The 22,620-nt window shown below is 36.8% G+C and overlaps 1 protein-coding gene and 1 long non-coding RNA gene across 6 annotated transcripts in view; both read right to left on the reverse strand.

Annotated features, from left to right (window-relative positions):
• The window catches only part of LOC127957305 (microtubule-associated serine/threonine-protein kinase 4), a 145,862-nt gene that overhangs the window by 58,014 nt on the left and 65,228 nt on the right, over positions 1-22,620 (reverse strand). The window contains exon 1 of one of the 4 annotated variants that reach the window (XM_052555776.1): positions 15,751-16,832. The exons of the other annotated variants lie outside the window; for them this stretch is intronic. Within the exon in view, the coding sequence (XP_052411736.1) occupies positions 15,751-15,819 (69 nt within the window). The 5' untranslated portion in view covers positions 15,820-16,832. Of the gene's footprint in view, positions 1-15,750; positions 16,833-22,620 lie in introns of those variants that run through there. 4 annotated transcript variants of the gene reach the window in all.
• Positions 9,063-13,854, reverse strand: LOC127957308 (uncharacterized). 2 transcript variants are annotated; one of them, XR_008153765.1, is made up of 5 exons: positions 12,461-13,854; positions 11,836-11,983; positions 11,611-11,746; positions 11,193-11,321; positions 9,063-10,375 (listed from the first exon to the last, which is right to left on the reverse strand). It is a non-coding gene; the product is annotated as an uncharacterized LOC127957308 (long non-coding RNA). The 2 variants fall into 2 exon arrangements; XR_008153766.1 differs by having other exon boundaries at positions 11,836-11,980; positions 12,461-12,487.

Raw genomic sequence — 22,620 nt, forward strand, 5'->3', positions numbered from 1 at the left:
ACTTTGTCCATGTTTAGCATGGGAATCCAACTCTTTAACAGTATTAAAAACTCAGTATGCATGAAATAGCATTTCACCCCCCCCCCCCCCTTTAATTTGTATATTGCGAATGAATGATGATGCATTTATATACAGTCACAGTCACTCACAGCCTCTTGACGTGTTCTGCGCATGAGCCGTACGCAGCCCAACATTAAATCGGTTAACCGACCATCGAGAGCTTTAATCGATTGCATCTCTTATCGACAATTAATCGATCATCGATTAATCGTTGACATCCCTAGTTTCAGGTATTGACAAACAGCTAACTTCAAACCATCCCTGTGTGTCTAAAGACATCTATGTTAAGTAATTTCAATGACAGCAATTAAACTCCAATATAAAGTTGGCAAAGCAGCCCAGTAACAGCTAGAAAAAAAAAAAGTAAAACATCTGTCTACTGTCTTTAACATCTCTCTGCATTTTTGCATGTCCAATCCACGACATGAAACTTCCTAATGTTCCAGCAACATCAAAGCTTTAGTGATATTGTTTTAAAGACCTTGCCATGATAGCATATTAATAATTCCCTTTGAATTTGCTGCATTTCTGCACCATCTCAAGATCAAAAGTGTGGCAGTGTTAAATGCTGACTTGCATCTGTAAGGGCATCCCTTCTCTTTCTTTCCACATTTTTTTTTCCTTCCCAAAAAAGAAAAGTGATCACCAGTTCTACCATCTGTTATTTGCCAAAATGACAGTGGTGCTGAGAACTCAAGGGAAACAATGTTCCCATTATGATTTATGATAAAATTAATACTTTAACTGCAAAGACAAAGCAATCAGAGTGACTCACACTAACTCTCCTGCTTTGGACTCCTAATAAACTAAACTGCTTTAGACTCCTAATAAACTAGAATAATCTCCAAGCATTAAAGGGACAGTTCAGTTTTTTTTTTTGACTTTATGTACTCTCCATTTTACGAACCTGTATGACTTTCTTCCATGCAACATGAAATAAGATATTTTGCAGAATACCTTTTTTCATGCAATAAAAATGGATGATTATTTACACTAGCACATTTTTGATATATGATATTGTTTATATTAATTATATTATTGCTTTCATTGAATAAACATTAGTTTTATTCTCAAACCTATTGTATGGCTTCAGGAGACATTCAATATGCCAGGAGTCATATGCACTACTGTAATATTTTTTGGAGGTTGATTGAATAAACCACCATCATTGACATAAAATAAAGGTACCACATGCCAAAAAAAAGGGAAAAAAAAGTGTGGGGAGTGGGGGATTACCAATGTTCAACCCTAAGAAATTTAAGTAGAAAAATAGATATTACATAGTATTAAGCAAGCCACCTAACCAACCAAATCAATGAATTTAACAGCATTTTTGGCAAATCCAGGTAATTTACCATAGAAACTTAATGATTTTTAAAGTTTGTGACTTACAACACCGGCTGTGGTCCGATAAAACTTCTTTTAAGCATGTTTCTTTCATGTGTAGGCTTTGGGGAATATTTGGGGAGTACTTGCTCAACGCAAGCACATTATGATGTTCTGTGTCAGCTGCTAGACAAGGATAATTGTGCTCAGCAGATATTCTCCTAAATAGCGCTATGGTGATGTGGAGACACACAAAGGAGGCGTACTTCATAGCGTTATGGTTGAACCACTGATGGCAGATGGACTATTCTGACAATGCTTTTCATACTTTCTCTGGACCTTTACAGTGTAATTTACTTGGCAGTAAATGGGACAGTCACAAGCGTCACAGTTTTCATCCAAAATATCTTAAATTGTGTTCATTATGGCTATACATTATTTTTTATCAGTATGTGTGTTCCCTGGGAATTAACCCACAACCTTTTGCACTGCTAACACAATGCTCTACCACTGAGCACCAGGAACAATAAAGGCTAAATTGTTCAAGATCTAGTGATGTAGTAATGCCCCTGTTATAGCTCCCCAAAGGGTAAACCTTAACATTTGTTTTTGATAATTATTGACCAAGAGAGTCCAGAGAAATGTACTGCAGTTTTTCCAGATTGAGCGAAAAGCCTAGGACTAGTGTGCAAGTTTTTTTTTTTTTTTTTTTTTTTTTTTTTTTTTTTTTAAGTGGCTGGTTTCTCTCAAATTTCTCACAGACCTTTTGGGCCATGAGTCAAACAAACCCACTGATTTTCATTTCGATCGACTGCCACTAACTTTGTCTAACAGATGCTCAAACTTTATTAGCCAGTAGCGCCCATGTTTTTTAAGATACACAAATGCCCTTACAGACACTTACTGTGCTTTTGACCAAGAAGTGCATTCCAATCTTCATGTCGATAGGGTAAATTGGGCATATAGTTACACACATTTTTATGTTTTCCTTCTTATAGAATTTTTGTTAGAATAAGTGTTCTGAGTTTGCAGAAAGATATCTCATTCAGTTCAAAAGTTATAGCCGTTTTAGTATAAGTGACCTTGTCCCCTTTCGAATGTTTTGGCATCCCTTTGCGACCGTGAGTTGAAAGTTCTTATAATATATATATATATATATATATATATATATATATATATATATATATATATATATATATATATATATATATATATATATATATATATATATATATATATATATATAATTAATAAATAAACTACCCAAAAATTTCTAAGGAAAAAATCTGAGGTATGCTTTTTGTCTTACGTGAGCCAAAGGATTCCAATAACATAAGACCGTTGTGCCTGTGATTAATGGTTTAGGAGTTATGAGCGATCTCAGGTGGTGGTGGCCTAAGAGTGAGGCATAATGCAATAGGAACAAGTTTTAAACATGTTTTGAAAAAGGAAAGGAAAGTAAAGGAAAGGAAAGGAAAAGAACATTCTCTAAGAGGACCAAGTTAAATAAAACCACAGAGGTAGGGGAGTGCACATTGTTCTTCCAGTAAAAAGGGAGGACTCTGCATTCAGCTGGAGTTTGTATTGGTCAGACAGAAGGTCAGTGGTCAGGGTACAAGGGCCGGGATGTGCTATGGAGGTCAATCCAGCTAATAATGTGGTCATGGCACTCAGAGATCCCTCAGGGCCAAAGACCAGTGTTTTCATCATCTGTAAAGGTCAGCTGATATGACAGGCTGAAGGGACGTGCCTAGCTTCCCTTCACACCATCATATCTGTTATCCTGCAGTATTTCGTCATCTTGTCTGAGCATTTTGATTCACCTTATTATTCTACACTGGGAAGGTCTGTATTATGTGGCATTTCTAGAAGACAATTGCACCAAAAAGCTTGTTTCTTTTCATTAATGTTTTAGAGACCTGTGTTTAGAGAGACTATCATCTCAGCACAGCCACACACACACACACACACAATATTCTGATACTCTTTATATAATCTTCTAACACACTGTAACAGTTTAGGTTCTTCTGTTTAATTATTCATATAAATGCTATTAGAATTTGTGTTCTTTTTATTCATATTTTATTTATCCTTGCTTCTGTTCAAATAACATTCTGTTTGCTTACTCTAATCCAAAAAATAAATAAAAATAATAATAAAAGTCTTATAATAGTTATAGCAAAAGCATGTATAACAATTATAAAAGATTCAGAACTACTAAAACGTTTATTTTTTTTACTATAAAATAGTAATAAATAATAATAAACAAATATAAATACTACATTTTTCTGCACAGATATCTGATTAATCATAGGCAACTAATTTAAGTTGTGCAGTACAAAACACTGTCTAATCTCCAGGGAGAAAAAAAAAGAAAAAGAAAGTAATCTTTGCCAAGTGACAAGCAGAATAAATGTACATTTGTTTGATGTGGGTCAATTTACCTTGACAAGTTTTTTTCTGATTTGGAGCTCATTTAAAGTTAGTTTAAAGATTCCATTACTTGTTTTCTTTCAGTGGCACTTCTGAAGGTGAAATGCACCAGTGGCACAATCTAATTTCAACATTTCTAGAGTCCGGCTCTAATTACGTCAGTCAATCAAACCCACTTTTGCAATTTTTCCACTTACTTCATGAATTAACTTTTCAATCTCTCCACAAAGTCCATCTTCACTTACCTTCTGCAATCCATGCAGAATGCATAAAAATATATGATTCTACAACAGTCTAAGAAGAATACAGTATGGGAAGAAATGTCTCCCAATGACTCCCACTGCTAGATTAACACTGTGTCAACCATGCAGGTAGGTAGCATATGGCACGCAGTGCTGATAACACACACTGTGCTGGACTGGCTGGCTTTTGATGTTGCCATGAATATAGAAAGAACTCAAAACTACACAACATATCAGAACAAACATGCTGTCCCTGTAGTATTAGTATTTTAGTTGAATCCAGTATTAACAGTGTTTTAATAAATAATAATAATACATTTACAGTATACAAAGAATTCTATGAAAAAAATTCTATGAAAAAAATCTATTACAATCACATTCAATTACAATAAACAGCTCTAAAAAGATGTGTCTTTAAAGAATTCTTAAAACAATCTAATGTTGGAGAGTCTCTAATTTCCGGTGGTAGAGCATTCCATAGATGTGGTGCTGAAACAGAGAATGCTCGGCCGCCCATAGACTTTAATTTATATTGAGGCTGCTGGAGAATGCATGACCTGGAAGAGCGCAAGGTGCGAGCTGCCACATGAGCAGTGACTAAACTGCAGAGATAAACAGGAGCTATACCATGAATAGCTTTATATGTTAAATTCAGTGTTTTGAATTCAATACACGCTTGTATCGGCAGCCAATGTAAATCAGAAAGTACTGGAGAAATATGTTGAAGAGTGGTTGTATGCGTCAATAACCAGGCGGCTGAATTTTGTATATATTGTAATTTTTTGATTTATTTATTTGGGAGACCAAGATAGAGCGCATTGCAGTAATCAAGCCTCGATGTAATAAAGGCATGTAAAAGCCTTTCTGCATCTGGCAATGACAGAAATGGTCACAGTCTAGCAATATTTCTAAGTGGTTTGATATCTTTGATATCTTTTTAATATGTGCATCGAACATAATTTCACAGTCGAAAATAACGCCAAGATTATGCACTTGAAGAGATAACCAAGTGCTTGACAGTAGTCAACTCTGAAATATTAAGGTAGAGTAAAGATGTTGATGTACCGACAAAAAGAAGTTCTGTTTTTTTCTTGGTTAAGCTTAAGAAAATGATCATGCATCCAGGCTTTTATCGCATCGCAGGTGCTAAAGGCTGTAACCACAAGATTAGGATCAGGGTGTATGCTGATATAGATCTGCGTATCAGCATAACAATGAAAACCTAAACCAAACATAAGAATAATGTCACCCAGAGGCAACAAATAGATGCTAAATAAGATGGGACCAAGCACAGACCCCTGTGGGACACCTTGCTGAACTAGAGTTGGTAAAGATTTGTTTCCCCCCAAGGACACAAACTGGGAAGGATTTGTAAGATAAGATGTAAACCATTTAAGAGCAGTACCAGAGATTCCTAGATATACAGACAGTCTTTCAAGAAGGACAGCATTTGATGTCTAAGAATACCAAAATACTACAGACACCCATATCAGCAGAAATGAGAAGATCATTTACAACCCAGACGAGAGCAGTCTCAGTACAATGGCCTGATCTAAATCCGGACTGAAATGGTTCTAGGAGATTGTTGATAGACAGATATCACTGTAACTGGCCAGCTACAACTCGTTCCAAGACCTTAGCTAGAAAAGGTAGATGGGTGATAGGCCTATAGTTATACAGATTCTGCCTTCACAACCAGCCTTTTTTGGGACTGGTGTGAAGGCAGCTAATTTAAGGGCTGATGGGACCTGACAAGTTGATAAAGAGTAATGAATAATACCTGTGATGAAGGGGCATAATAGTGTTAGACACTTTTTTTTTTACATCTCAGTAAGTATTGGATCAAGTGAGCATGTAGTTGAATTCATAGACATAAACAGTTTTGAAACAATGACAGAATTCATTAAAGTATAAGATAAATATAAAGTATAGGGTTCTTCAGATAGATTAGATGGACCAGTAGCCATGGAACTATATATTCACTCACCTAAAGGATTATTAGGAACACCTGTACAATTTCTCATTAATGCAATTATCTAATTAACCAATCACATGACAGTTGCTTCAGTGCATTTAGGGATGTGGTCCTGGTCAAGACAATCTAAACTGAATGTCAGAATGGGAAAGAAAGGTGATTTAAGCAATTTTGAGCGTGGCATGGTTGTTGGTGCCAGTCGGGCCGGTCTGAGTATTTCATAATCTGCTCAGTTACTGGGTGTGGAGGCGGAGGCGTGGTTTAGCGAAGTCTGCAGCCGGAGAGAGAATTGGGAGACGAACGGTGAGTGAGCGGGCTGAACGGAAATAATCCACACCTGTCTCTTGTTTCAGTAATTGGCGTGGAGAGAGTATTTGTTCATTGTTCATTTGTATCACCGTCTTTGTTTTATGTTTTGTTTAATTAAAGTCATCTGCAGTAAAGCCGACCCCTCGTCCTCTTCCTCATCCTCATTTACACTGGTGCCGAAAACGGGGAAGGAAGAGGAAGAGGGGTCTGCTTTACTGCTGACGACTTTAATTAAACAAAACATAAAACAAAGACGGTGCCTCTCGCACCATAGACAGAAAACTCAGTCCGGTATGCACAGTTTTGGCGTTCACTCTCGTCAGCAGCGGGTCTCTCTCGTTCTACTCCTGTTTCTCCTGGCGTTAAATACTCTCGCCACGCCAATTACTGAAACAAGAGACAGGTGTTGATTATTTCCGTTCAGCCCGCTCACTCACCGTTCGTCTCCCAATTCTCTCTCAGGCTGCAGACTTCGCTAAACCACGCCTCCGCCTCCACACTGGGATTTTCACGCACAACCATTTCTAGGGTTTACAAAGAATGGTGTTGAAAGGGAAAAACATCCAGTATGTGGCAATCCTGTGGGCGAAAATGCCTTGTTGATGCTACAGGTCAGAGGAGAATGGGCCGACTGATTCAAGTTGATAGAAGAGCAACTTTGAAATATCCACTCGTTACAACCGAGGTATGCAGCAAAGCATTTGTGAAGCCAAAACACGCACAACCTTGAGGCGGATGGGCTACAACAGCAGAAGACCCCACCGGGTACCACTCATCTCCACTGCAAATAGGAAAAAGAGGCTACAATTTGCACAAGCTCACCAAAATTGGACAGTTGAAGACTTTAAAAATGTTGCCTGGTCTGATGAGCCTCGATTTCGGTTGAGACATTCAGATGGTAGAGTCAGAATTTGACGTAAACAGAATGAGAAAATGGATCCATCATCCATCAGGCTACTCCAGCAGGATAATGGACCATGTCACAGAGCTCGAATCATTTCAAATTGGTTTCTTGAACATGCCAATGAGTTCACTGTACTAAGATGGCTCCCACAGTCACCAGATCTCAACCCAATAGAGCATCTTTGGGATGTAGTGGAACGGGAGCTTCGTGCCCTGGATGTGCATCCCACAAATCTCCATCAAGTGCAAGATGCTATCCTATCAATATGGCCAACAATTCTAAAGAATGCTTTCAGCACCTTGTTGAATCAATGCCATGTGGAATTAAGGCAGTTCTGAATGCGAAAGGGGGTCAAACACAGTATTAGTATTGTGTTACTAATAATCCTTTAGGTGAGTGTATCTTAAACTCTCTCTGTAAAGTATTTGTAAAATTTGTTACACATACAGTAAGTAATCTTAGTCACATTCACAAAGGGTGACAAAGATGAGAAATATGCTTCGTTTTTATTAACAAATAATAACAAACCAAAATTACATTATATAAAAAGCAATTTTCTGAAAGCACCACAGGGCCGTTGCTTTACTTCTATTTGTCCACACATTACACACATATAAAAAAAGTTATATTCTCCAGAATTCATAATTAATGTACAGAATAGTGTTCAGTGCATAAATATAAAAAGCCAGACAGTTAACGTGTGAACCATGCACATTAATAGTGTGAAAAATGAGAATTGATTGATGTGCCGATATGGGCACAAACATCTCTGATTAGACATTATCAATCACACTTATTGAATTCTGATACATTGTCATATATAATGCAAAACAGAGCACTCTTGTCTCTGTCACCCTTTGTGAATGTGACTAAGATTGCTCACTGTACACATAAATCAAATATGGCAGCAAGTCATTCACAAAACAAACATTACATTAAAAACGTATTAAGTGTATATTAACGATACAGGATATTAAGTGATTTTTCCATACAGATCTTTTAATTGCTTAGACCTTAAACACATATTACTTAAAAAATCAATTTTCCTCAAAACTACCAAAAAAATTTCTTCAATGCAAAAAAATAAAAAAAAGCAATTACATGTTTTTTTTGTGTGTGTGTTTTTTTATTAGATCAAGTCAAACGTGAAACGAAGCTTAATGCAACTAAACAAATGCAGGGAGATGACCCCATGAGACCTCTGAATGCGCAAATTCACTGCATCTGTAATTACAAAGCTAATATAGCACCACTACTGTCTATTCATTCTAATTACCTGCCAGTATCTACCGCCCATTTCAATATGTTCTGCTAACAACAATATCCTCAGTGGAACCAGCTGATCTTACAGGATACAGCCTGGAAGACCCATGTTTATTTGCGAAACAATATGTTTTAGTCTTTTTGAATTGCATTACTGAATCTAATGTCATAAAAGGCAGAACATTTGGGCGATAGTGAGAAAAATTCTATCAATGCTTTGGAAAGTGAAAGATCTTTTTATATGCACTCTAAAAAACACTGGGTTAAAAACAACCCAAATTGGGTTGTTTTTAACACAACTGCTGGGTAAATATAGGACAGAACCCATATGGGGTTAAACTAACCCAAGAAGTTGGGTTATTAATTTTAACCCAGCAAATGGGTTGTTTTTTCTACCCAAAAATTGGTTATTTTTACAAAAATAATGGGTTAATTTGATTTCATAAATGGGTTATATTTTCAAAGGAATTTTTACTCCTTTTAACATTAAATATACCACATAATAAACAAACAGGACAACATTGTATTATCTTTATTTTTTTTTCAGCATATTACACTTTGTAATTACACTTTACCTCAACCAAAAATTCAAGAGATCATACAAAACTAAAAAAATAAAATTCCATTTATAAACAGTATTTAAAACAATTTCTTTCATTTTTATGGTTTGCCTCTGTAACTTTTCTAAACTGTAAATGTTTAGAAAAAAACATTTGAATTCATAAACTCCAAAGAACCACAAGGTTTAGTAATGCATTTAAAAAATAATTCATATTATTTTTAATCCATATGCTCATGAAATTCATGAACTCCAAAAAACCTAAAGGTTTTTTTTAAATATACAAATAAATACTTATTTTTAAATAATCCATATGCACATGAAATTAAAACTAAAATACTTTACCTCAAGAACTGTTTGTTACAAAGCACATTTGTTTTAAGTCTACATTATGGACCTGTTGTTTTAAGTCTACAAAATGAACACAAAAATAAATCTATGAAATACAACGTATTGGCAGTAAAAGATTTCTACATAAAAATGTAATTGATAATCAGTACGCATAAAGTAATACTCTTCCTCAAGCAATAAAACAGTTGTTTATACAAAAAAAAACAGAACAAAAATCTCTTGTGCAAATAAAACTTAAACTAAAATGCTACCTCGTGTTCTTGAACCACTGTTTGTTCAAAGAACCTCTTATAATCTACTTGCAAGAATGTAGTGCCCAGTGCAAAAATTTCACTGTTGGGGATTCACTTCCCTCCAACTCAAATATATTATGAATAAACTCCCTAATATAGAAACAATGTTTCAGTTAGTTTACATCAAAAACATAAAACGATTTGAAACATACATTTACTGTCCCAATGAAGTGAAGTGAAAGTGATGTGACATTCAGCCAAGTATGGTGACCCATACTCAGAATTCACGCTCTGCATTTAACCCATCCGAAGTGCACACACACAGAGCAGTGAACACACACACACACTGTGAACACACACCCGGAGCAGTGGGCAGCCATTTGTGCTGCGGCACCCGGGGAGCAGTTGGGGGTTCGATGCCTTGCTCAAGGGCACCTAAGTCGTGGTATTGAGGGTGGAAGAGAGCACTATACATTCACTCCTCTCACCTACAATTCCTGTCGGCCCGAGACTCGAACACACAACCCTTAAATTGCGAGTCCAACTCTCTAACCATTAGGCCATGACTTCCCCTTAAACAATAGTTCTTTGTTCCAAAGCTTCTCCTGCGAGGATGACAAATGCCCGCGACGCAATGTGTCCATTTTCAAGTTACAGGACATATGGGTAAGGTCTTGATGCTTCAGCCTGCTGGAGGTACTCCACCATATTTGTTCCAACCTAAAGGACAGATAATGCAAATGAATAAAGGTGAAACAGAATGGGAGTGTCAGGGGTGTGGGTATGGGTGGTGGGTTGGGGATTCATTCGAAACTGTTTATTCAATCAAGCAGTCTTTAGAAACAATAGGTCTTGTATAGGCAGAGCTTTGGATGAGGCAAAATACCTGAAAATTATTACAGCTTGATCTGGCCCACTTTGACAGAGCCACTGACAGGGATGCATAGCAAGTCAAAAGAGTTTTGGTAACACTTGAAATACTTTAATTTTACTTTAATTTCTACATTTAATATTCTGCCCTACAAAAGCAAAAGACCTTAACTTGCTAGAGTGTGAAACTGAAAAAAAAAAGACTTTTTTTTTATCTGTCTAGTAAAATTAATTATAGCTAGGACACTAGAAATTTGCCAGTAAGATGTTTTAGTAATGAAAATTATCTACAGAAAAAAAAATTGTGAGCTCAGACTTATTTATCCAAGATACATTATAAATTAAATTACAAAGTTCTTATGGAGCATATCTTGTCAACATGTTACTATATATAAGACTGGAATAACGATGTTGGACATTCAGCTTTGATCACAAAAAAAAATGTTCTTAATATATTCAAATAGCAAATATTAATTTATTGTAACAATATTTCACAACATTACTATTTTTGCTGTATTTGGATCAAATAAATGCCTTTGTAAGCAGAAGAGACTTAATTTAAAAACATTTAAAAAATCATACCGATCCCAAACTTTTGAATGGTAGTGTATTCAACCTGGTGAAGTCATTAAATGATTGAAGTAAATTTCTGTAAAGTCGTACTTACAGGCTGAATGTCAATGAAAGCTTTTTTGCTTTCATCAATGCTGGGTCGGACTGTTTTTCTGCCAAATTTGTAGGGTGGAGGTGGTAGCAAAACAGGTAAATAGCTTTAGTGCAAGATTTCCCTTTGCATCTGTAGGAAAATAATATTACATTCATCAACACTAGTAAAAACAGTAGCGAGTTGTCATTGAGAATATAAGGCCAGATTTACTAAACAGGTCAAATTAGCGTGAGTCCAAAATCCCATAAAAGTGTAGACTGAAGTGTAAAGTTGTGCTGTTGATCCACTGACAATATGCAAATAAAAAAAAACAGATTTTTTTCATCACTGCATTTCTTTAGTAATCCTGATAGTACTATGGTGCAAGCTATTAGTAAATCTGGCCCATAATATCAAAATATTGTAGAAACATTTTAACCTTCTGTCATTTGTTCAGCTGTACATGAAAGCTTTGCTTCTCGCTCACAAAAAGCAAGATCCTGTCAGTATACCAGCCATTTTTCAAACAGTTTTGGGGCTTCATCTTAATGTAAAATGTGAAAGTCCTGTGCAATCTAAAAGCAAAAATAACAAAAAAAAACTTCTCAAAAAAGACTTAATATAACTCATGTTACCATATGACAAAGACATTATGTTAACATACCATGCCTGAGGTAGTTAGCCGAGGAAACTCATGGAGGACCTCAAACATATTTTTCAGATGTACTGTTCCACCTGGCTGATGGGCTGTGTGTTGTTTCTCAGCCATTGTTTAATTTCCTCAGCTCTCTCTTCAGATACGGTTGATTCTACTGGAAAAAGAAATAGCAATGCTGTTAATCAAATAGAGGCTTATGAACATTTTTTACATGTAAAAGGATTAGTTTCCATAAAAACAGAAATACTCTTCAGAGCTTTTCAACACTTTAACTAGTAAATCCTGGATGTTTCTAAACTCCATGCAAACTGATTCCTGAATTATACTGCTTAACATTTCACTTTGCTCATAATTTGCTCACAAGTCGTTCCAAACCAGTAAGACCTCCGTTCATCTTCGGAAGACAGTTTCACGGTCTCACGGGTTTGGAACAACATGAGGGTGACTTATTAATGACATAATTTTGATTATTGGGTGAAGTAACGTTAACCCTTTAACTAAACGGGTATATCCACAATAACGTTACCGGATCTTTTTAATAATAGTAACAGCTGTTTTTTTATGGTTTATGGTCATTTTATTATGATCAATGTATGGCAATCATTCAAATTAGATGAGATAAAAGTGTCACCTCCAGCTAAAGGCTGTGGATTTGCTACCACGGACAGTCAAGAGCAGGTCTGAGGGGAAAAAACAATATATTTTAGTCCAAGATTAATTGACACTTACCTGGATTTCAAATAATAATACATTTATTAAATGAATAAATGATTAGAAATGTATTTTTATTGTGAAAAAAAAACCCGAAACGCATCAGACAGAAAAAAAATAGGTAACGTTATCTCTGGTGCTCGCAAATGCAGGATGCTTTATGATCTATCATATAACGTTAAGTGATATTTTAAAATCAGAATGGGACATTTTTGCCAATCGGTAACGATTCAATGATAAAAAGACCAATACAAACCTTTATTTCACCAGAAAAAAAGGCTAAAGTCAGTTTGTTTTTAAAATATTTTCTCCTGTAACGATCCAAAATATGCCCGCGACAGATGACCCAAAAATTGGGTTGTTTTGGCTTAGCACTGCATGCAGTAAGACGGGGGATGGGCAAGTCAAGGAATGCACGTTTACATCACATTGATCTCGTGGCATTGAAATTAATTGACTTAATGGACTTTGAAGTAAATTATATCATTTAACAGTTAAGAAGAAACGTAAGACTTTGACAAAAGGGTCGTTTAACACATAAAAACTGAAGAAAACGTATTTACTATCCAGCAGGCATTACCAGCAAACCAAAACGAGCGAATCTGGCGGTGCATTTAATGTCATGTAAACGTGACTGTTGTCGCACATTTCTTTGCCTTTTTATCGCTCGTTCGCTCATTATTATGTTATGTGTGTAAATATGTTTAAAAATACATGTCAAATGTATAAATATATTGATACGAACCTTATTTCTCCAAATATTACAGCGTGTGTGTGGCATCCACCTCCACCTCGAATTCAGTCAGCCCGCGCTGCGCTGATCCTGCGCGGAGTTGATTTGACCCAATGAGCTGGGTTATTGCGTCCGAGTGGGGGAGGGGTGCATTGATTCAGCTCTCAGTGAAAACGACCCAGAAAATAACCCAGCGGTTGGGTTACATAGAACTACCCAAAAACTACCCAAGACTGAGAAAATAACCCAAAAATTTACCCAAATGGCTCAACCCAGCACTTGGGTAGAAAAAATAACCCAGGATTTTTTAGTGTGTGGCATGTTGTTTAAACAGAGACTGTTACATTTCATGTTGTAACATGACCAATTGACAAACAAAATTATACAGCAAAAAAAAAGATCCCCGATAGGTACATTTTGCTTACACAAAGACTTATAACCCTTACATTTAACCCTTTTCTTTATTTAAAGGCTGAAATGTGAGGTCTACCATTTTATGAAACTTTTTCAAAGCTTTATTTGAACATCACATATGTGATAATTGTGATACTGTGATAATTTTGGTCACTAATAACTGTCATGAGAAATTTTATATTGTTTCATCTCTAGAATGATGTCAGAATAAAAGACATAAGAAATTCAAATTGATGAATAAATAAATGAGTAAACAATAGCAAACAATACAAGAATGAGAAGAATGAACGAATTAATGTTAAAAAAAACAAGAATTAGTGAAAGATTTAAAACACAAGAATGACAAATGAATTTATAAAATACAAGTATGAATAAATAAAATATACAAGTATGAGCAAATTAAATAAAACACAATAATGAACAGATGTAAAAAAATGAGTGAATGGAATAAAAATTAAAAGAATGAACAAATGAATGTAAAAAATACAAGAATAAGTGAATCAATTACTACAAGAATGAACAAATGAATTAAAAAAATACAATGAGTGAATGAAGAAAAAAATGAAAGAATGGGTGAATTATCTAACTGGGGGCGGGGGGAGGGGTGGTTGGTCTGTTGCTCTATTGTTGGACAAATACAGATTATCATTTTAGGAATTCTCTGAATCACAGAAAAGCACTGCTATAATTCAAAGTATTAATGGCGAATATGCAATCAAGGTGTGTGAACAAGTCTTTGGATTTAAACTCCAACATAATTATACTCAACTGAAAGCTCTCCCAAACACAATTAGAAGTGACGCTGTGTGTTTAGTGGGTCTCAGAACAATTGCCCTGCATGCTGCAGCAACCTTGGTGTAATTGACATAAAGCAGCTAATTGACTCAACCTTCTCAACGACATCAACCTGTCTAAATTTAGCCATGTAACACATTCCCTTTCTCTGCTGTAGTGACAATTACAACATTAACTCAATTCAGGAAGTTTCCTAACATAAAAGATTCCATATAAAATATACCAATCCCCCCAGTCTCTGATTTATGATCTCATAGCCTGAAGCAACACAGAGTGTGAAACCGTGCACTGACATGCATTTGACTGACAAATGAAAACACTGTGTCCCACATGAAATCATACTGCAGAACACTGAATCTTGTCCTTAGGGCAAACAATCTTTTTTGTTTTAATCGCCAGCAGTGGAGGTCCACAAAACACAGAGCTTAGAAACAAGTGTCCTTTACCATGTCTAAACAATGAAAAGACTATAAGAGTCTCTTTAAATGTCACCATTTCACAAAGAGATTAACCGCCAATGGATGGATGACTAATTACCCCTCTAAACTCACACAGCAGATACTTCAAATACAATGTCTTGAAGGGATAGATCATACAAAAAAGGAAGTTCCATCATTATGTATTTGCCCTCATGTTTTTCCAAACCTGTGTGAATTTTTTTTCCATGTGTGGAACACAAAAGATCATATTCTGAGAATGTGTTTTGTTGTTGTTGGTTTCGTTTTTTTTTTTAACCTACATTTTTAATTTTCTTTTTTTTCTGCAGCAGAAAGTCATATTGGTTTGGAATTCATTAGTGGCAATTGCGTACAACAGTGAATGCAAAAAGAAAAGCAGAACTAAAAAAGAACTAAAAAGCTGTCAAATATCTCACTATAAAGTTTTCTGTCAGAAACTTCATTGTTTTATTACAACTGACAAGAACTTTAGTCTAATAAAGACAGCTTCCTTTAAAAATCTTTTTTTTTGTGAGTGTTCTATCAGTTTTTAAATAAGTTGCTGATCTTATTTAAAAAGAAACTGACAAGTTCCGAAGGTATAAACTATGTGCAGAGAGACAGAAACCATTACCTATATTTGCTCTTTGCAGTCTTTTCAGTGACAAAACTCCCACAATTTCAGTCTTTCAGTGCAGTATTTGGATGTTTCAGCATTCAAAAGACACAGACTCTATTTTGTAATTCATCCCACATCCAAGTGTTCACATAAAAGCTACAAAACAATGAAGCGGCAAACACCCACGCCCCACATCACTCTATATTCCCTACCTGTAGCCCGCGTCTCCTCAGAATGCTGGACTCATCCATGCCAGAGAGGCAGAGCGCATAGTCTTTCATTTGCACTCTCTCGCTGTGTGTGTCTCACTGCTACTTTGCCATACTGCACCTCACTGCCTCCTCTAGTGCTCCCGCGATTCTACAGGCACGATCCATCTGATCTGAGCAGCTGCTAAAGACTTACATCAGAACTTATCCGATTGGAGGGGGTCAGTCAGCTGACATGACATGGTTTCGCTCTCTTTGAACTTCAGGACAATGTGCAAGCATGTACGTGTCTGAAGAGAAGAGAGGATGTGAGCATGTGAAAGAGAGAGCTTGTGAATGTGTGTTTTAAAGAAGAGCAAGAGAGATAGGGAATGCAGGAGGGGCGAGAGAGAGGAGTAGATAGGTAGGGGGTGAAGGCCAGCAGCTTAGATTCAGTGTAAAATCCCATGAGGGCCGGCGATTCATTCCCCCCATAACAGGCACTCTCTGTGGCACCAGGAGTGACCGCTTGCAGGGAAAGAAGAGACAGGAAATCCTGCTGTGCATTGTTTTGCCAGCACTAAACAATGCAGCTGGCATCCTGTGTGCGTCCACATTCAATCAATGGTGTAAGCGAGCTGATGTTGAGTGGTATTGAGTCCCTATTTGTCTTTCAACTGGAGCTGTAGATAAGGAGTCAGGAGTATAGGTCAGACGGCTTGGCATTCATGGGCAGGGTGAAATGGGCAGAAATAAAATGGAAGGACCGCACAATGAGAGCTCAAGGGTAGACGGGGCATCCTGTAACAGCTAGTTTGCAAGCAATTCCTTCATTATTGTGATGAGCTATAGCTGACAGGAAGACTTTTCCTTCCCTTCAAACATAAACATGCTTGAACAATAAAACCTTTTCTATCAGATTCTCAATTTTAAACCTGCAGACAATGTTTTTGGCCATTTTGTCGCCTTTCACAATTTTTTTTTTTTTTTTTTCCTCTCAGTGTCTTATGCAATGAGTTCTATAGACTTTTGGCAAATGCATGCAAAAGTTTTTGAAAACAAGACTGCAACCTGTGCGACCGCCCCCTAAGAAACATATCAGATAAGGGTCAGGTAAACCAGCAAAAGGTAGAAGGGGTTTCCTCAGTCAGAAATGTACTATTTGCCAAACTGCCAATGGCAAGTGCCTTGAGAAAATGCACTCTATGTCTGTTCTAGAGACGTTACAACTTTTTGATAAAGCTCTAATTGGTTTTCTTTTGGAAATATGTTGAATGGTGAATGGTTAGGGAAAACCCAATAATAGCGGGGTCAGTTATTATTTTTTTTTGCAGTGGGTCTTGCAAACATATGTGTTTGGTTGTGTGACCCGTGAATTGCAAAAGGTTGGGAACCACTGTTTTAATGGAATGTAAATGTACATCCAAGCTTAGCTGCAGGAATCTGTGAGGGCAATGGACAAGAAAATTGGTGTGGACTTAGTAACAATTACCCTTCTATGGTTGTCTATTTACAAAAAAACATTAGTGCTGTCAAAATTAATGATTAATCCAAGTGATTAATCCAAAAATAAAATAACTCCTAATCTTTATACCTTCTTGATTGATACCTTCCTGTATATGTCTGCTATGTCCAGTGTTGGGGGGGGGTAACGAGTTACAAAGTTAGTATAGCATACTTATCACAATATTGTCAAATCGCGAATGCTAATTTATTCAAATGTCTCACTACCGCACTACCTACAGTAGCTTAATTTGCGGAGGAAGAAGAGAAAGAACCCATTTGATAAATGAGCCAGTAGATGAGGAATAATAACTTTTAGGAAATATATTTATTGCTAATCGAACCCAACAACTTGCTGTAGTGTGATGTGATTTGTGTTTCGTGCAGGTGCGATGGATCGCGTACAAACCAATAGGGTGTTGGAATGGTATATGTTTATACTTCTCATCCAACCACAATCAAAAGTCGGCTGTAAAATAATTACTCCAGTAAAGTGTAGATACTGAAAATTTCTACTTAAATAAGGTCAAGCAGCATTTGTACTTCGTTACTTGACACCTCTGTGAATCTAGTGACACCCCTGCATCTGACTCTGTAACAATACAAAGCTGATTGAAAACTGGTGAACTTGTCCTTTAAGACTATTTGTCAAAACAATTTTCCCTAACCATTCACTATTGAAAATATGTTGTTTTGTACAGTCGTGTCCAAAAGTTTTGAGAATTACATAAATATTAGTTTTCAAATAGTTTGCTGCTAAACTGCTTTTAGATCCTTGTTTCAGTTGTTTCTGTGATGTACTGAAATATAATTACAAGCACTTCATAAGTTTCAAAGGCTTTTATCGACAATTACATGACATTTATGCAAAGAGTCAGTATTTGCAGTGTTGGCCCTTCTTTTTCAGGACCTCTGCAATTCGACTGGGCATGCTTCTGGGCCAAATCCTGACTGATAGCAACCTATTCTTTCATAATCACTTCTTGGAGTTTGTCAGAATTAGTGGTTTTTTTGTTTGTCCACCTGCCTCTTCAGGATTGACCACAAGTTCTCAATGGGATTAAGATCTGGGGAGTTTCCAGGCCATGGACCCAAAATTTAAAAATTCTGGTAACGAGCCACTTAGTTATCACTTTTGCCTTATGGCATGGTGCTCCATCGTGCTGGAAAATGCATTGTTCTTCACCAAACTGCTGTTGGATTGTTGGAAGAAGTTGCTGTTGGAGGGTGTTTTGGTACCATTCTTTATTCATGGCTGTGTTTTTGGACAGAATTGTGAGTGAGCCCACTCCCTTGGATGAGAAGCAACCCCACACATGAATGGTGTCAGGATGCTTTACTGTTGGAATGACATAGGACTGATGGTAGCGCTCACCTTTTCTTCTCCGGACAAGCCTTTTTCCAGATGCCCCAAACAATCAGAAAGGGGCTTCATCGGAGAATATTACTTTGCCCCAGTCCTCAGCAGTCCATTCACTATACTTTCTGCAGAAGATCAATCTTTCCCTGATGTTTTTTTTTTTTTTTTTTGGAGAGAAGTGGCTTCTTTGCTGCCCTTCTTTACACCAGGCCATCTTCCAAAAGTCTTTGCTTCACTGTGCGTGCAGATGCGCTCACACCTGCCTGCTGCCATTCCTGAGCAAGCTCTGCAATGGTGGCACTCCGATCCCACAGCTGAATCCTCTTTAGGAGACAATCCTGGCGCTTGCTGGACTTTCTTGGATGCCCTGAAGCCTTCTTTACTAGAATTGAACCTCTTTCCTTGAAGTTCTTGATGAACCTATAAATTGTTGATTTAGGTGCAATCTTAGTAGCCACAATATCCTTGTCAGTGAAGCCATTTTTATGCAACGCAATGATGGCTGCACGCGTTTCTTTGCAGGTCACCATGGTTAACAATGGAAGAACAATGATTTCAAGCATCACCCTCCTTTTAACATGTCAAGTCTGCCATTATAACCCAATCAGCCTGACATTATGATCTCCAACCTTGCGTTCGTCAACATTCTCACCTGAGTTAACAAGATGATTACTGAAATGATCTCAGCAGGTCCTTTAATGACAGCAATGAAATGCAGTGGAAAGGTTTTTTTGGGATTAAGTTCATTTTCATGGCAAAGAAGGACTATGCAATTCATCTGATCACTCTTCATAACATTCTGGAGTATATGCAAATTGCTATTATAAAAACTTAAGCAGCAACTTTTCCAATTTCCAATATTTATGTAATTCTCAAAACTTTTGGCCACGACTATACATCCTACTAGTCTCAGCAGCTGCATGCTAAAATGTCTAGTTCTAATTTGACTGTCGTTACAGAAGTCAGGACAGGTAGCAATTTATCTGGCAAAACAGCACTTTTAAATTAGCACTTTTAATGAACAAATAGTCAAATGAAAGGGTTATGTTTATCTGCTTAACCCCAGGGTATCCAAGATGTAGGTGACTTTGCTTCTTCAGCAGAACACAAACAAAGATTTTTAACTTAAACCGTTGCAGTCTGTCAGTCATATAATGGAAGTAAATGGTAATCACAGCTTTGAGAGTAAAAAAAAAATAATGATAATTTTAAAACCTGCGGTTCTTGTCAATGCACTGATGTGTAAAGACACAAAATGATCGGTCTGTGCAAGAAACTGAACAGTATTCATATATATTTTTTTGCCTCCGATTCACTGTAATGTCTGAACTGTTCTGAGAGCGTCACTCCATTGACACTCTATTTACAATCTCAATTAGGAGTGCCAATGGTCATCGATCCGCCATAATGCAAGAAGATGCGTCACGTGCTGGCTACTGAGAACCCACTCAGGACATTTCAGACATTGCAGTGAATCAGATCAGATCTGAATCAGTGTTCAGTTTCTTGCACAGACCGATTGTTTTGTGCCTTTACACATCAATGTATCGTCACGAGCTGCAGGGTTTAATTTGGTTTTGTTTGTTTTTTTGACTCTCAAAATTGTGATTCCCGTTCACTTCCATTATATGACTGACAGACTGCAATGGTTTGAGTTAAAATTCTTTGTTTGTGTTCAACTGAAGAAACAAAGTCACCTACATATTGGATACCCTGGGGTTAAGCAGATAAACATAACATTTTCATTTTTGGGTGAACTATACCAAATTTCCAGCTATACATAGATAAACTATTACTTTGTAAGTCCAAGGTCCATTATGTATACCATTTTGTACTAGCAACAACCCAGTAACCATGATCCATCTTCTTGACCACCGTAAACTGGTATATGACTGGTATATGTTTTTTCCCAGTAAGATGCCTACCAAAAACTAATTATTCCCAGAAACAGTTCAATATAATGTGATTTCAAGGGCAGCTGTATTTGCATTTTTAAGGCATCCATTCGCCATTTTTTTTTTTTTTTCACCTGGAGTGTTCTACAGCAGTGCAGTCTTAAGAAGAGATGAAACTTTAAGTGACAACCATTGTGCCAATCCCAATCGTCAATTTTACAGAGTTTTTTCTTTTCTTGCTTGCCCTCTCTCACACGTTCTCTCACCTTCCCACACACTCTCTCCCTCCAACATGCTCACAAACCCTCAGTCTTTCTAACTCATTCATTTAAATTCACCATGAATGCCGTGTGAATATTAAGTGGGTTCCCCCCAGTTCTCCTTGTTTCTCCAGCGAAGCTTGAATGATGCCAGTTACAGAGCAGCACAAAAGAGATCGACAGTTACCTGCAGAATGTATGAAAATTATTTTCAGAAGTTCAAACGTGTAAAAATGTAATAAACTCTTCTTTGTCAGCTCATCTACCACAGTTTGCCTGCAGGAGAACGGTGTTCATTTGGTGAGAGAATGATAAGAAGCATAATCTGATATTGGCATTTGAAAGATCTTTCAAACTAAGGCAAAGAGCTAGGATTAAAATATGTCTCTTCTCTGTAGAGGAACAATTTTTAAAGATTATTAGTCCTGGTTTAGCAAGTACAGTGAATGGTAGGAGAAAGGAACAATTACAACATTGCCTTTTAAAGTTACTTGTTATTTCTCATTCGGTTTTGGGTATGCTACCTATGGCAGGGTATGAATGCAAACACTGAATGTCCTCAAGTGTATTCAAGGAAATGGCTTTCAACAACAAAGCTTTTTAGAATCAGAATCACAAATCAAAATTAGCTTTATTCACCAGGTGTGCGCAAACACACAAGGAATTTGTTGTGGTTTTTTGAGGTGCTCCTGGTACATATATACATACATACATACATATCTGACATAAGAAGAGAAAAACATTTAAAGAGGTGGCTGACTGCTTTTTTAACAGCTTGATTGTGTTTATGCAGTCTAACGTGTTAAAGATCAGGTCATATGGTATTTTAAAGTGTCCTAATATTGTGTTGGAGTCCCCTACAACAGGTTTAAATGCATCTAAGGTCAGAAAAAAACTGTCATTTAATAGTATAAAAAGAGTCATTTGCCAATGATTAGCAAGTTCATTGCAAACCTCTTCCTTTCATAAGCCTACTTTGCTCTAGTTGGTCAGCTGGCCAAGCCTGTTGTGATTGGCACAGAAAGGTGTCCATGAATAAGTTCGCTAGAGCTACCATTGATAAAGCACCATTATATAAAACAATAATATAGTGTGCCAATCTGTTCTTATGATGACATAAAATACAAAAACACTTACAAAATGCAAAATGCAGAACAGCCGTGTCACAGGAGCACCAGCCTTAACTAACTCGCTCGTCTCTCCTGCATTAACCCTATAATATATACCCTATTTTGCCGGTGGAGCAAAATTTTGTATTATATTATAAAGCTATTATAGCTAAAATAATTAGAATGTCAGTCTACAACAATCAACATATTCTTAGTAAATAGCAGGTTAACAGCGAATTATCAGGACTACTTCAGTAAGACAGTAGTATGGTGCTTTACATGGAAACCTAAAGCTCCACTAGGTATACATAACATATCAGCACAAAAACCTGACATTTTGAGCACTCGATTGAAATCGTACACAACGTATCAATAATTATGGTGTTTCCCACGCAACAACTTTTTCCAAAAAAGCAATTAGCGACAAATCTAGCGACTACTTGGACAAACCTTAGAAAGTCTGAATGACTCACTGTTACTGCTGCACATGTGCAAGATCTTGCTTTCCCAGCGTGCAAACAACTCTTTCTCTGTGTCTGCTCTGTTCAACGAGAAGCTATAGAGAAGTTATATATTGCTTCTCTAATTTTGCATGCAAATATAGCCAAAATCACAGCTCAGGATTTGTCTGTCTTTTTTATGTTATGTTTATTTGATTTAATCAGTTAACGGCTCAATTACAAATTACGATTTTTGTGCAGATTAAAATCTTGGAAGGGAGAGCTAGTCAATATTTAGTCTTTAAAGGGCCGCGTTTCAGTCATTAT

The sequence above is a fragment of the Carassius gibelio genome, chromosome B5 (genome assembly GCF_023724105.1).
Source record: "Carassius gibelio isolate Cgi1373 ecotype wild population from Czech Republic chromosome B5, carGib1.2-hapl.c, whole genome shotgun sequence".
Lineage (NCBI taxonomy): Eukaryota > Metazoa > Chordata > Actinopteri > Cypriniformes > Cyprinidae > Carassius > Carassius gibelio.